The sequence below is a fragment of the Rattus rattus genome, chromosome 6, assembly GCF_011064425.1.
Source record: "Rattus rattus isolate New Zealand chromosome 6, Rrattus_CSIRO_v1, whole genome shotgun sequence".
Classification (NCBI taxonomy): Eukaryota; Metazoa; Chordata; class Mammalia; order Rodentia; family Muridae; genus Rattus; species Rattus rattus.
The window spans coordinates 12,577,840-12,592,934 of NC_046159.1; the positions used below are offsets into that span (position 1 = coordinate 12,577,840).

General features: G+C 46.1%; 1 protein-coding gene across 1 annotated transcript; it reads left to right on the plus strand.

Annotated features, from left to right (window-relative positions):
• Positions 1 to 1,165: 1,165 nt before the first annotated feature.
• On the plus strand, positions 1,166 to 11,722 carry Art4 (ADP-ribosyltransferase 4 (Dombrock blood group)). The gene is made up of 3 exons (XM_032907326.1): positions 1,166 to 1,493; positions 3,563 to 4,271; positions 10,346 to 11,722. The coding sequence occupies exons 1-3, from the start codon at positions 1,401 to 1,403 to the stop codon at positions 10,456 to 10,458; spliced, it is 915 nt and encodes a 304-aa protein (XP_032763217.1). The 5' UTR covers positions 1,166 to 1,400; the 3' UTR covers positions 10,459 to 11,722.
• The last annotated feature ends 3,373 nt before the right edge of the window (positions 11,723 to 15,095 follow it).

Below are 15,095 nucleotides of genomic sequence, written 5' to 3' on the forward strand. Positions count from 1 at the left end.
AGAGACACACAAGACACACACACAAACATACACATACACACACAGAGACACATAGACACACACACACATACATATACATACACATACCTACACATACAAAACACACATACACACACAGAGACACACACACGCACACACAGAGACACAGACACACATATACGTACACAAACACACACACATATATGCAGGTGTGATAAGCAAATAGATAAAGTATTAATGGGAAACTGCATACAAAGTCTTGTGATTTCACTTCTGCTCTCTCTCTCTCTCTCTCTCTCTCTCTCTCTCTCTCTCTCTCTCTGTGTGTGTGGGGGGGGTGTAAAGCTAAAATGTAAATCAAAAATAGTGGCTCTCTCCAGGCAATGGGTTTTGGATAGTTAGCACTTCTTTTATGATTCTCTCTGTATTCTGAGCTTCTGCTAATGAGGGAGACACACCGTGCGGTCTTCAGAGACTTCAGACAGACCAATATTTAACGGGGCAAAAAGAAAGCAGGACCACGATTTCCAAGAACGGAATTTGGTTTCTCGTCACAGATAATAAGACGTAGGAAACGTAAACAACATCTGTGAGCGAGCAGACTCTGAAAGGTCGGGAGCAGTGGAAGGGCATCCAGACTTGAGCAGGAAATGTGCTTAACAGTGGATGTTCACGCTTCCACACGCCTGTGAGACTCACCACAGAATACAATAGATAGAAAACCTGAAGCTCCCAGAAGAAAAACATATTCAAAACTGTGAATCCAACAGCCACCGTCTCCAGATGAGGATGTTTCAAACACACAGTGGAGAAACAGCAAAAACCTACAACTTTTAAAGCCCGTGCTTCCTGCGGAGGGCAATCATCCCGGACAGGGCTATCAGCTGCCCCAGACGAGCCTGACACGGGTCCACCCTAAGATCGCATCTCCCCAGCTGCGCCGCACATGCCACTGCTGTTGCTCAGTGAAGGCCTGGGGCTCCACAGATAACAGGACTTGGCCCCATGTACTCCTGGAACATGCCTATGCTTGCCATTCTGGGAAAGCCAAGGCTGAATTGCTCAGCCTGACCCTGAACAGACCCTTGGCATTCCCCTGGAAGCGGACTAGACAGAGGAGGGTTTTCGCCTTCTTTAAACTAAAAACCATCGTGTGCGCGCACATCTGGCCCTTTCGCGGAGACTTCAACCTTTCAAAGGAGTGAGACGTCTACCTTGGAGGAAGCTGTCGTGGGTTGTTGATATTCAACAGAAGTCATAGTTTCGGCAAGAGCAGAAGCTCAGACACAGACGGAAGGGGAAAAGCCGGAGGAGGATTCTAGAGTGTATTCAGGGACGAGGCTGCTGATACAAACCATTACAGCTGCCCACTAACCAGTAGATCTAAGAGAACACGGCTACCAAGTACTTCAGACAGAAGAATGGCGCTGTGGTTTCCAGGAGGGCAGCTCACTCCGCTGCTGCTGCTGCTGCTGTTGCTCTGGGTCCAGCAGACACCGGCGGGGAGCGCTGAGGTAGGGGCTATGGAGAAGTGGATCTTGCGTGATCAACGCACCAATAGGATAGTCACCTGGTGGCCACCTAAGTGATAAGAACGTAGCCACTGGCAATTTAAGAGGAAACAATGTTAGTAAAGAGTGATGGGAATAATTGCTATAAAAATTTTAAGTTTATGTCATAAATCTGGCATGATAGATGTGCCATTGAGTTATTTTGCTGATTCTTTTAAGTATTAAAATACTGTTTCTACAGGACAAATAATGTGCAATAAGCTATTTGACTTGAAACTTTTATACAGGGAGCACACGTTTGGAGTATTCTAATTTTAAAGATATAAAGATAATTTAAGATATATATATATATATTAAAATAAGCTAAGATAATGGATAATACAGGAAATATTTGAGATCTGCCAACATGTGTTGGAGTTCATTTTGATATTTGACAGAATGTGATTCTTGGCTTGGATTAATGAAAGCTTGTTTTAAAATCTGATGTACTAGTTAACATCATTCAATCAGTCTTTAAAGTCGACCCTAGATTGTATGCAACTGGACAGCATGGGTGGTGTTACTAAGGTCCTCGCTGAGGAGCTGAGGAAAGCCAGTGAGCCTCTTTTCAATTCTCCAGCTTCATTTCAGCACTCCCTAGGCAATACTCAACTGTTTCCCCACTCCCAAGGGGGTGCCCTTTCCAGCCCCTCCGTACGGAAGAGGAGGGGCTTTCCTAGGCAAGGTCCCACCTTTTGCTCACTCTGCTCCCCCGGAAAGACTGCTTTCTCCATGAGCATTGGAAGCATAGCTGCAAGCATGGGGTTCCACGATGCTCTCCACCCTGGAGCCTGGGTAACCTTATGTCTGTGGGTCCTTTCCCCCAGGACAAGTCCTTACCTGAGAGGCCTCAGTCCTGTAGCAACTGGGGAGACAGGTCTGACAGGCTCTGGAATTTACTCTGAGGTCAACTTGCCACCAGGCTCAGAGGTATGCGGGGCCCCCAGGGCCTAATTAAGGAAGAAGGTGATACCTCAGCTTCCTTATTTACTGTATTTTTTTCCCTCCTTTCCCCACCCCCCCAACCTCCCAGAATTGAAGTCAGCAAGAAGGTTATTTACTGAAGTCTCTCTTAGAAAAACCTAACGCTACTTATCATTCAAGGTTGTTCTTCAATAGAGTTGAAAGATTTAATTTAGGGTGGCTGGAAAGATGGTTTGGTGGTTAAAGTGCTTGATTCACAAGCGTGAGGCCCTGAGTTCGGGTCCCCGGAGTACATATAAAACCCAGGAGTCGGGGAACGCGCATCTGGAAACCCAGCATGAGCAGTGGGAAAGGGTTGCAGAGATGAGAAAGGCAGATCCCTGGAGCTCCGGAGAGCACTAGCTGACCACTGAGCTAAACTGCCAAATTCCTGGCTCAGGGCAGGACCTTGTCTCTAAAAGTTAAGTGGAGAGCAATGGAGAAAGAGCCATGTCACTGACCCCTGCCTTCCGTGTGTATGCGCACACACAGCAGGATATACAGTTAAAAGTGTATCTATGAACATAAGGTTGCTTTCAGTCTGTGGGTTGCTTGGGCTGGGACAGGGTCCCACACTGCAGTGCAGGCCATCCTTGAACTCACCGTGTAGTCAGGCTTGCTCAAACTCATAGCAATTCTCCTGTTTTGGCCTTCTAAGTGCTAGGGTTATAGGCATGAGCTACCACACCCGGCTCTTTATGCTTTCTGACACCCAGGAGAGACCATGAGGGGGAGGAAACTGTAGGAAGTAGAAAGTGTAGTCAAACCATGAGGTGAGTGCTTTACTGTCAACAAACTCCGATACAGGAGTTTCGTGAGTTCTATGACGGAGAACGCTTCCTCCCTGAGGAGATGAGTCTTGGAGCTTTCCATATTATTATTATTATTATTACTATTATTATTATTATTATTATTATTATTATTCCAAGCCTAGCATGGAGTCACTATGATAGCCGCAGCTTGACCATTCCGGGTGAAGTACTTCAGCCAGCACTTGTAAGGCACAAACATCTGCAACCTCATTCCCATCTGATTTCACTCATGCAAACCAAGATTTCTTCTTCTCTCAGGCTGCTCGTAAGGTCGACGTGGACTTGACACCGGATTCCTTCGATGATCAGTACCGAGGCTGTAGCAAACAGGTGCTGGAGGAGCTAAATCAAGGAGACTATTTCGTGAGGGAAATAGACACTCATAAGTATTACTCCAGGGCGTGGCAAAAAGCCCACCTAACCTGGCTGAACCAGGCAACGTCCCTCCCTGAGAGCATGACTCCTGTGCACGCTGTGGCCATCTTGGTTTTCACCTTGAATCTCAACGTGAGCTCTGACTTCGCCGAGGCCATGACCAGGGCTGCGGGGTCTCCTGGGCAGTACAGACAGTCATTCCACTTCAAGTATCTGCACTACTACCTCACCTCAGCCATCCAGCTGCTGAGGAAAGAGAGCTCTACCAAGAACGGCAGTCTGTGTTACAGGGTACACCACAGGATGACGGACGCGAACATCGAAGCCAATGTGGGTTCTACCGTTCGGTTCGGCCAGTTCCTCTCTGCCTCCCTGCTGAAGGAGGAGACAGAGGTGTCTGGAAACCAAACACTGTTTACCGTTTTCACTTGTCTGGGCGCCTCCGTGCAAGACTTCTCTCTCAGGAAGGAAGTCTTGATCCCCCCCTATGAGTTATTTGAAGTCGTGAGTAAGAACTGCAGCCTCAGAGGAGATTTGATAAACTTGCGGTCTGCTGGGAGCGTGAGCAGGTACAACTGCCAGCTGCTGAAAGGTGAGCTTGCTCTGAATTGGATCTGTACGTGTGAGAACCAGAAACCACCTTCACTTATAGAAGGGATTTTTATTTGTTATTTATTTTTTACTGAGTGGGCTCGGAGTAGGGGAGTTGAAAACAGGGAAACTGGCCCCAAGTGGCAATGAAACTGACCAACTAAGTTTACTTTCTGCTTCAAGTCCCGCCCTCTTCTTCCTTTTAAAAGAAAGAGTCTCTGCAGTGGACATTGGGTCCCTGTCCATTGAGCTGTGTTCCAGCGACCCAGGAGGTGGTTATAAACCTAGGCACTACAAAACTCTACATATATGATGTTTTTGTCTATATATACTCACCTATGATAAAATTGAATTTATAATAAGCCAAAGTATTTTCAATGTTCACTCTCCCTACCCCAAACTACCTTATTGTAGCTTACTGCCTCTCCTTGCTGTAATATGAGAAGACATGAGAGGAATGGCCTGGGTGGGTAGCCTATACTAGGTGGAAACACTGGATGAAAGGACGTTTGGCGTCCCACTAGGGACAGACCAAAATTACACAAGATTTCATCTTGCTACTCAGATTGAGACTCAATCTAGTTTATGAGTGGTGACGTTTCTGAAATACTTCATGTACAATTTTCATAGCACACTTGATGAGAAAAAAGTCATTAAAAGTAAAATTGACGATTTTACATTCTGTATTACATGAAAAACATAGACTTTTAATAAGCCTTGACGGCCGCTGCCCAAGTTCCAAGTGCCAGGGAGCTGACCATTCAGAAGCAAGCCAAGAGCTCAAACTGGTAGCAAAAGAAGATTCAAGGGAGGAAATATGAAAATGAAACATTTTAATTATTCTACACTGCCCTGTCCTCCCTAATTATTCTGTTGTCCCTCGCATGACCTATACTGGTTACCATAGCAACGTGTTTTCATGTTTCTTAAAAGATTCAGAGTATGCCAACTAATGTTAGTTTGTTTTTCTCCCTTAAATGGTTTCTTTCAGCAACACAGTATGTGTGCCAAACACACACACACACACACACACACACACACACACACACACTGCTCTTTATCACTGGACTTACAAAGAAGGATTTATGTCAAAATGTTTTAGATCATCAAAATTCTTGGCATGCTTACTAGAAAAACACAGGCACTGTTTGTAGCAACTTAGTTTTACCTATGACCTTTGCCAGTGACAAGCCATGGTGTTGTGGCCTTGGGGGAGGGGATCAGCCTCTGTGCCTGTTGCTACTCTTGAAAAAGAAAGTTATCGTTTGAACATATACTGAAGATTCCGGTGAGAAGAAATACCTTAACATGTGGTGCACCACTGACCCTGAAGTAAAGTGACTGTCTCGGGGAGTGGGTAGAGCGGTTTATTCTGTCTTATGATTGTAATCTTGACACTAGGAGAGGCTGAGGCAGGAGGATTGCTGCAAGTCCAAGGCCAGCCTGGAGTATATAGTGAACTCTAGGCTGAGTCCCAGTCTGAAAGAACCAGTAATTGAATCTGACCTGAGTTAAAAGTGAGTGAATGGTGGAGTCAGGGTCAGCAGCTTTACCTGCTCAAACAGAAGCAAGAAACTGGGAAGGCCTTTGCATATGAAGGACGGCTAATGACTTAATAGTATAAGCATGTGCTTTAGTGAGGCTGACAGAGAGATCAGAGACAGACACGGAAAGAGAAGCTCTACCACAATTTCAGTGCCCACTTTTTCCTAGGGAATATTCTAAAGATGAACAGGAAGGAAAAGCTAATTTAACCTGGTAGCATGGCATTTAAAAAAATACAAAACTGGGGGCTGGAGGGATGGCTCAGTGGTTAAGAGCACTGACTGTTCTTCCAGGGGTCCTGAGTTCAATTCCCAGAAAACCACATGGTGGCTCACAACCATCTGTAATGGGATCCGATGCCCTCTTCTGGTGACAGCAACAGTGTGCTCATACATATAAAATAAATAAGTAAATCTTAAAAAAAAAAAAAAAAATACAAAATTGGGGCCTGGAGAGATGGCCCAGCAGTTAAGAACATCTGGCAAAGAGCCTGAGTTTCAATTCCAGAACACACAGCAGCCAGCGACAGCTACTGTAACTCCAGTCCCGCAGACTGTGAAGCCTCCGGCTTCTTCAGGCACCCAGCCTAACTCAGGGGCCACACACTCCCCACAGTTAAAACGAATACAAACTGAGTATACCAGGGTCTGAAGAGGATGGGCAGGATTATAGGACACCATGCCACTGTGTGACGGTGCAGTAGCATGCTCCTAGTAGATCAGCTGGAGGGCCAGAATCCGGCCAATGTCCACCGTGCACTTCCTGTGCCGACACTGTTCCCGCCGTGGGAAATGGCTCGGTGGACCCCTCTGCCCTTGTGGGGACTTCTACCCCAGTGTGATGAGACAGCCCAGCCAGTGAGAGAACAAAAGGAGCCGCAGAGGAGGAGGTAGCAGGTGCTAGGAACAGAACTGAGCAGGACCAGGGGCTGGGGATGCCGTGTGGATCTGTTGCAGTATTAAGGTGGGCTATTGGGAAAGCACCAGAGAAAGTAACACTGAGTAAAGGGGGCGGAGGAGAGTTAGTCATGGAAGTATCTAAGGAAAGAGCCTCCCAAGGGCGAATCAGCCTAAAGGACATTGCCCCTGCCCGCACACACCTGTGACATTGACATCCCTCTGCCTGCACCACACCTGTGACATTGACGTCCCTCTGCCTGCACCACACCTGTGACAGTGACATCCCTCTGCCTGCCACCTGCACCACACCTGTGACATTGACATCCCTCTGCCTGCACCACACCTGTGACATCCCTGTCCACTGCATGTACTACATCTGTAGCATTCACAGACCTCTGTCTTCACTACACCTGTGACATTGACATCCCTCTGCCTGCCACCTGTACCACACCTGTGACATTGGCATCCCTTTTCCTGACACCTGCACCACACCTGTGACAGTGACATCCCTCTGCCTGCACTACATCTGTGACATTGACATCCCTCTGCCTGCCACCTGCACCACACCTGTGACAGTGACATTCCTCTGCCTGCCACCTGCACCACACCTGTGACATTGACATCCGTCTGCCTGCACTACACCTGTGACAGTGACGTCCCTCTGCCTGCCACCTGCACCACACCTGTGACATCCCTGTCCACTGCATGTACTACACCTGTGGCATTCACAGACCTCTGTCTTCACCACACCTGTGACATTCACAGCTCTCAGCTACAGTTTTATCAATTACAAAATGAAGACAAGGAAAATAAGTACCCTGTAAGTTTGTTGTGAGGACTGAATAAGTTAACAGGTGTTGTGGGAGGCTGGGTGACTGAGCCAGTAAATCCCGGGCTACACAAGCTAGAGCACGCAGTGGGGATGGCCAGCAGCCAGGTTGTCGTAGTCCAGGTTCCTATTGCTTCTACAGAACACCAAGAACAGACAGTAAGTCAGCTGGGGAGGAAGGGGTTTAATCAGCTTACGCTTCCATCTCGCTGTTCGTTATTAAAGGGAGTCATGGGTTTGGGGTTTAGCTCAGTGGTACAGCACTTGCCTAGCAAGTGTAAGGCCCTGGTCTCGGTCCTCAGCTCCAGAAAAATAAACAAACAAATAAATAAACAAATAAATAAATAAATGGAGTCAGACAGAACAGGAACTCACACAGGGCAGGGTCTTAGAGGCAGGAGCTGATGAAAAGCCATGGAGGGGTGCTGCTGACTAACTTTGCTCCCCAAGGCTTGCTCAGCTTGCTTTCTTACAGAACTCAGGACCACTGTGCCAAGGATGATCCCACCCACCACAGGCTGGACCTTCCCACACTGATTACTAATGGAGAAAATGCCTTACCTGCTGGATCTCATGGAGGCATTTCCTCAACTGAGGCTTCTTCCTCTCTGATGAGTTTAGTTGTGTCAAGTTGAGACACACACACACATACAAAAAAATCAGGTGTGGTTACACACATGTAAAAACATAGCACTGAAGGGGGACAGGAAGTGACAGGTGGAACCCAGCGTGAACGGCCAGCCATGATAGCCAACCAGTTAACTCCAGGGTCAGGGAGATACTGTCTCAAATAAATAATATAATAATAATAATAATAATAATAATAATAATAATAATAATGTGGAGTATGATAGAGGAAGACACTCAGTGACCTCTGGCCTCCACACATATGTCCATGCATGTACATGTGCACTTTTACATGCATCCACATAGAAACGTTAATACACACATTTTTAATGCCAAGGGCTCAAACAAATGGAGAATAACCATGTTAGCTTTCATGCAGTGATAGAAGGATAATGGTGACAGGGATGAAGGGGATGGAGTAGTGCTGCTGTGACCGCTGCTGGTGCCAGGGCCTGAACAAGCCTCTCTCTGTTCTCATCATATGAAAATAACTGAGTCAGGAAACCAAAGAGGACCCTGCTTGGGTCCTCATCTTCATACCGTGGCAGTGCCTTGAGGGACCAAGGGTTTATTTTGGCTCATGCTTGAGGTGGTGCAGTTCATCACAGGGGGGAAGGCCCTTGACAGGCGAGTCTACAGGAAACAAGAAGCAGACAAGAAATAGGGCCTGCCTCCAGTGAGCAATTCTTCCACCAAGGCTGCACCCAGTAAGGGTTAGCGTGCAGCACCACCCACAGGAGACTGAACGCAAGAACAGAGCCGGCGGGGCATTTGCATTCCAACCCCAGTAGAGAGTTCTTTGGGATTTTAAAAGGAACTGACGTCAAAGGTTTCCATTGGAGAGACGTTGCGTTAGGTCAGGGAAGAAATGAACTACTTTCCAAAGACAATTCTCTGCTGCTGGGGCTGGTGAGCGAGCTCGTCAGTTAAGAGCCACTGCAGCTCCCGCAGAGGAACGCAGTTCAGTTCCCAGCACACATTACGGGGGGCTCACAACCGCCTACATGGGCACCTCTACTCGTTTATTTCAAAGTACAGTCGAATTATGCACAGGACGCAGGGGCAGGTGGATCTCTACAAGGTAGAGGCTACCTGTCTCCATAGCAACTTCCAGACCAGCCAGAACTGGAATGAGACTCAACTCCAACATACATACATACATTTATGCACACATACATACATATATATACATATATATATATTCATACATATATATACATTCATACATACATACATACATCATGCATACATATATATTCATACATAATACATCCATACATTCATACATACATAATACATTCATTCATACATAAATACATACATTCATATATACATTCATACATACATCATACATACATACATACATCATGCATACATATATATTCATACATAATACATCCATACATTCATACATACATAATACATTCATTCATACATAAATACATACATTCATATATACATTCATACATACATTCATACATACATACATTCATACATAAATACATATATTCATACATACATACATTCATACATTCATACATACATACATATATACATTAATACATACAAAGATAATACATACATGCATATGTACACACACATACATACATACATATATACATTAATACATACAAAGATAATACATACATGCATATGTACACACACACATACATACATACATATATGCATCCATACATACACACATACATATATACATACAAAGATAATACATACATGCATATGTACATACATATATACATATGTACATACATACATGCATATGTACAATCATACATACACACATACATATATACATTCGTACATACAAAGATAATACATACATGCATATGTACATATATATACATATGTACGTACATATATACATATGTACATACATACATGCATATGTACAATCATACATACATACATACATACATACATACATACATACATACATAAACACATACATACTTCTGATTCACTGCCTCACTATGTAGCCCTGGCTGGCCTTAAACTTGCTAGGTAAAGAGTCTGGTCTACAGAGACCCACTGGCTTCTGGCACCCACGTGGGAGGGTTGAGGCCATGTCCCAGCACTCGCTACTTAAAAGATGGATGTTTAAAAATCTCTGCCACCGAGCTCATCTCTAAGTTGTGTCTTCTTTGTTTTTCACAGCTTCCAGCAAGAAGTGCACCCCTGCTCCAATGGTTGTTGTTTGCCTCTGTTTGGTCAGTGTCCTTATCTCGTCCAAAAGCAAAGAGCAAAGGAATCTACCGGCTCCCTTTTAAAGGAACTATTTAAACTTTTCGCTCCTATTTGTTACCAGAGTCTGAGGCTCACACTTCCCACCATACCACAGAAGACTAGCGAGAGAGAAAAGTCTGAAACCCCTACCTAAAGGCGTCTATATCGGCTACTTTACCCAATAGCTGTCACCAAGACCAGGAGGAGAGCTTCACTTGACTTCTAAACGTACAGAACACCAGAGCCGGAAAGGTTTGGTACCAGAAGCACCAAGAACTACAGAAGCAGATATGGGGCAGGATGTCAAACCTCAAGACCTGCTGCCCCTTGTGACTCACGTCCTCCAGCCAGACTCCACCTCCTGAAAGACTCCACAGCCAGGAAAATAATGCCACCAGCCGGAGACAAAGTACTCAACACATGAGGCATCAAACACAGTAAGCTCTTAGTGCTTAGTGTGCTCTTACGGGAGAGGAGATGGAAGTGCAGACAGACAAGGGCAGAATATCCCTGCTCTGAGAAGGCATCGCCCTACACAGACCTGTCTTTGCTCTGCCCTCCACAGGAACCTCACAAAGGACCTCTCTCCTGCAGCTACTCAGCCAGACCTGGAAAAGGCTGTTACCACACGATGACTGAAAGCTGAGCATGGCGGCGTCCTTGGCTGTCCATTTGCCCTTCCCTCTGTGCCTCTGTCTTACCCATTCAAGGTCCCCAAGGGGCACACTTGCTTGCCTATTACTTGGCCAGAGATCCATGATGAAATGACAATCCGAGGAGGACCCTCAATGACTTCTGGCCTCCACACATACGTGCATGCATGTACATGTGTGCTTTTACACGCGCCCACATAGAAACGTTAATACACACATTTTTAACACCAAGGGCTCAAAACAGATCCAGAGCAACCATGTTAGCTTTCATGGCGTTGATGAAAACAATGATGACAGGGATGAAGGGGATGGAGTCCTGCTGCTGCGACCCCTGCGGCTGCTGGCGCCAGGGCCGCTGAACAAGGAGTCAGGGTACGTTTCCGAAATTCATTTTAGGAGCGCAGCAGTCAGAATCTCTCCTTTGAGTGATTACAAAAGCAGCGCACATGGGCACTCAGAGTTGCTGGCAGCTAAATCTCACCACCAAGAAAGAAGAATTTGCCTCCCTGAGAAACCAACTCAACGGAGGCAGCGCTACGAAACAGAGAGAAGACAGGCCAGAGTGCACAATGAGCCTCTAGTGCGAACCGTGCCGGAACCGTACAGTCAGCGTCTTGGTTGCATGAGTTAATAAATGATGTCCGTGCTGGTGCGATGTAGGCTATGTTTTCTATCTAAGCAGTTGGAGAGGTTCGGGTGAGCAGACTCCCGCTGTTTGCTTTTGAAATCGGTGACCCCAAGTAGTAACAAATCAATGAAGAGCCAGCAGAGAGGCAAACGGCCTTTCTTCAGAGATTTTTATTAGCTTTCAAGATCGGATCAGTGCACTCCCAAAACAGAAGACACGCATGGGAACCAGAGAGAAGAGAGAGAGAGAGAGAGAGAGAGAGAGAGAGAGAGAGAGAGAGAGAGAGAGAGAGAGAGGATGTGTTAGTGTGGGAATGCTTAAGTAGTGGAGAGAGACAGAAAAAGAAACTGGAACCTGATCTCAACAGACCTGATTGTTTATTCCAGAACAGGGTGGGACAGACACTCCTGAGGGAAAGGGGTACCTGGGGCCAGGAAAGGCTCTTCACAGGGGGCAGTGAGGGTATTGCTTGCACCCATAAGGGGATAGAGCAGTTCCAACGTCTCTTTCTGTGGGCTTAGGATGCAGCCGTGCGGCATGATTGAGGTCCAGATGCAGGACAGATGACTACCTGTTATGTAGCCTCAGGAGCTGACACCTCTGACTCTCCATTCTTTCTTTCCTCCCTCTCTGTGACAGGCTGACCCAGCGAGGTCATTTGTAGGCACCCTGTCTTATGACCAAGGCATTCTACCGGTTAGTAAAAACTTCATCCATACTTGAAACAAGTTCCTACATGCATGTCCCCCAAAACATTGTTAAAAAATGGGATTTAGGCCTGCTACTGTTGCTGTAAAATTATAAAAATTGTCTTTTATCCTGCTCTAGGTCTGGTACCATAATGACCCAAGAGATCTGTTAGATCTCTTCATCTCAGTCAGCAAAGCGTCTCACCCGCTCTGCTCCATCCCATATCACACTGCCAATGGCTTCTCTCTGAGCCCGGTGACAATCTCTCTACCCAGTTAGTTCCCAAGGCAGGTTACCACCATGCCAGACATACACATCCCAATTCCGTGGTGGCCCAGTGTCTCCAGCCACCACACACTCTCTGGAATTCAATTGGATCGCCACATGAAAGAACACACAAAGGGTTGGGGATTTAGCTCAGTGGTAGAGTGCTTGCCTAGTAAAGCGCAAGGCCCTGGGTTGGTCCCCAGCTCCAAAAAAAAAAAAAAAAAAAGAAAGAACACACAACACAACAACCTCTGATCCAATTGATAAGATATAATTGCCCACCTAGACACACAAAGCCCTGTACACATCCATCCCTTAAGAATATTCATAACAACCTTAAGTGTACAGAGTGGAATTTTAACATCCACCTCCATGTTCTCTCCGCTGCTCCTCCTTCTCTCCTTGCTCCAGTCTCCTCCTCCTCCTCTCTAAAACTTTTCGCCTGCCCACCCTTCTTTCTTGTCCAATGACAGGCCTCATTCTACTTTGTACCTGCCTTCACCAGCATAATGACATCATCCTACATGCTGCTGTATTGACTAGATGGAAAGCTTTATTTCAAGCCTGTATAGAAAAGTATCTGTTGTCGGTGAGGCTATGTGTGGAAGCCAAGAGCCAAGGCGAGAATACGGAAAAGCTGATCATCAATGACTACCAAAATATCTCAGCTTCATTGTGCACTAGGAGATACGGAATATAAACTACCAAAATTCAGAACTGGAAACATTTCCCACACTTTCCCTCAGGAAGTACACAGTGTACAAGCAGACCTGATCTCCAAAGGCCTGCTATTGAGGCTAATGGAGGGAGGAGTCGGGGGGGGGCAGCTTTGAGCTTTCGAGCTCTGACTACACGTGCCACTCTTGCCCCTTGAAGGAGAAGGAGATAAAAAGTAGCAGAAATGGAAACCAACTTTTGTGCCCCAGAGAGAGGTATGGGAGGGGCTGTGCTACAATTCAAGAAACAGAATGGACAGCTAGAGATGTAAACCACCTATTGGATGTTCAGCCTTCAACATGCCGTCTATCTACAAGTGGGGAATCCCAGACTGCCAGGACTGTCTTAGATAGGGTTTCTATTGCTGCAACAAAACACTGTGAGCAAAGCAACTTGGGGAGGAAAGGGTGTATGTGGCTTCCACAGCACTCTATCACCTAAGGAAGTCAGGACAGGAACTCAAGCAGGGCAGGAACCTGGAGGCAGGAGCTGATGCAGAGGTCATGGAGCAGTGCTGCTTCCTGGCCTGTAGAGTTTACTTGGTTTGCTCTCTCATAGAGTCTAGGACCATAAGAACAGGGATGGCGTGGCTCGGTCTGGGTCCTCCCCCATCAATCACTTAAGAAAACGCTCTGCAGGCATTGCCCACGGTACAATCTTACAGAGGCACGGTTGGCTGAGGTTTCCTCCTCAGATGAATATAAAACTCTCCGGCACAATGAACAAGAATTTCCACAAATAATTCCCGTCAATCTTTGCACAGGGTCTTTGGTAGCTACCTAGGGGACAGCTTTGCAGTGAGCCCTGGAGAGGTAACAGTGAAATGACATTGCAGGAAAAAGAAGGCACCCAACACCTGTCATATATTTCTTTTATTGTGCCATATACATACATTTATTGATCTGTGGGATATGCAAAGCATCCTGGGGGTTAGACGGTGAGAATAGGGTGGGCGAGATGGTTCTGCGGGCAAAGGTGCTCGCTGCACAACTTAACAACCCAGATTTGGTCTCAGGAGCTCATGGGAAGAGTCACCCACATCTGCAGTCCCAGTGCTTCCACAGTGAGATGGGAAACAGAGACTGAAGACCTGCTATGGAGCCCATGGGAGGCCAGCTGAACAGAAACATCGAGAAGGACCTAGCTGTAAACACAAGGTGGGAGGGGAAACCAGCTTCCAAAGGTTACCTTCTAACCACCAAACGTATACCAAGGGCATGCTCACAATCACACATACACAGCAGTAGTTCTTTTCTTTTTTTAACTTTCAAAAGTTGAATATACCTGAATAGGTCTCTCATAAATTTGTAAGCTCTGAGAAGAAATTTAAAAACAAGCCACAAGAGGAATATCAAAAGAAAGGAACACTGTGATGGTTTGTATACGGTCGGCCTAGGGAGTGGCCTTGTTGTAGTCGCTGTGTCACTTAAGACCCTCACCCTAGCTCCCTGGAAGTGAATCTTCCACTAGCATCCTTCATATGGAGATGTAGAACTCTCAACTCCTCCTGTACCATGTATGCCTGGATGCTGCCATGCTCCTGACTTGATGATAATGGACTGAACCTCTGAACCTGTAAGCCAGCCCTCATTAAATATTGCCTTTTATAAGACTTGCTTTGGTCATGGTGTCTGTTCACAACAGTAAAACTCTAACTAAGACAGAAGTTGATACCAGGGACTGGAGTATTACTGTGATAGGCCTGATCATGCTTTTCTTTGGAAGA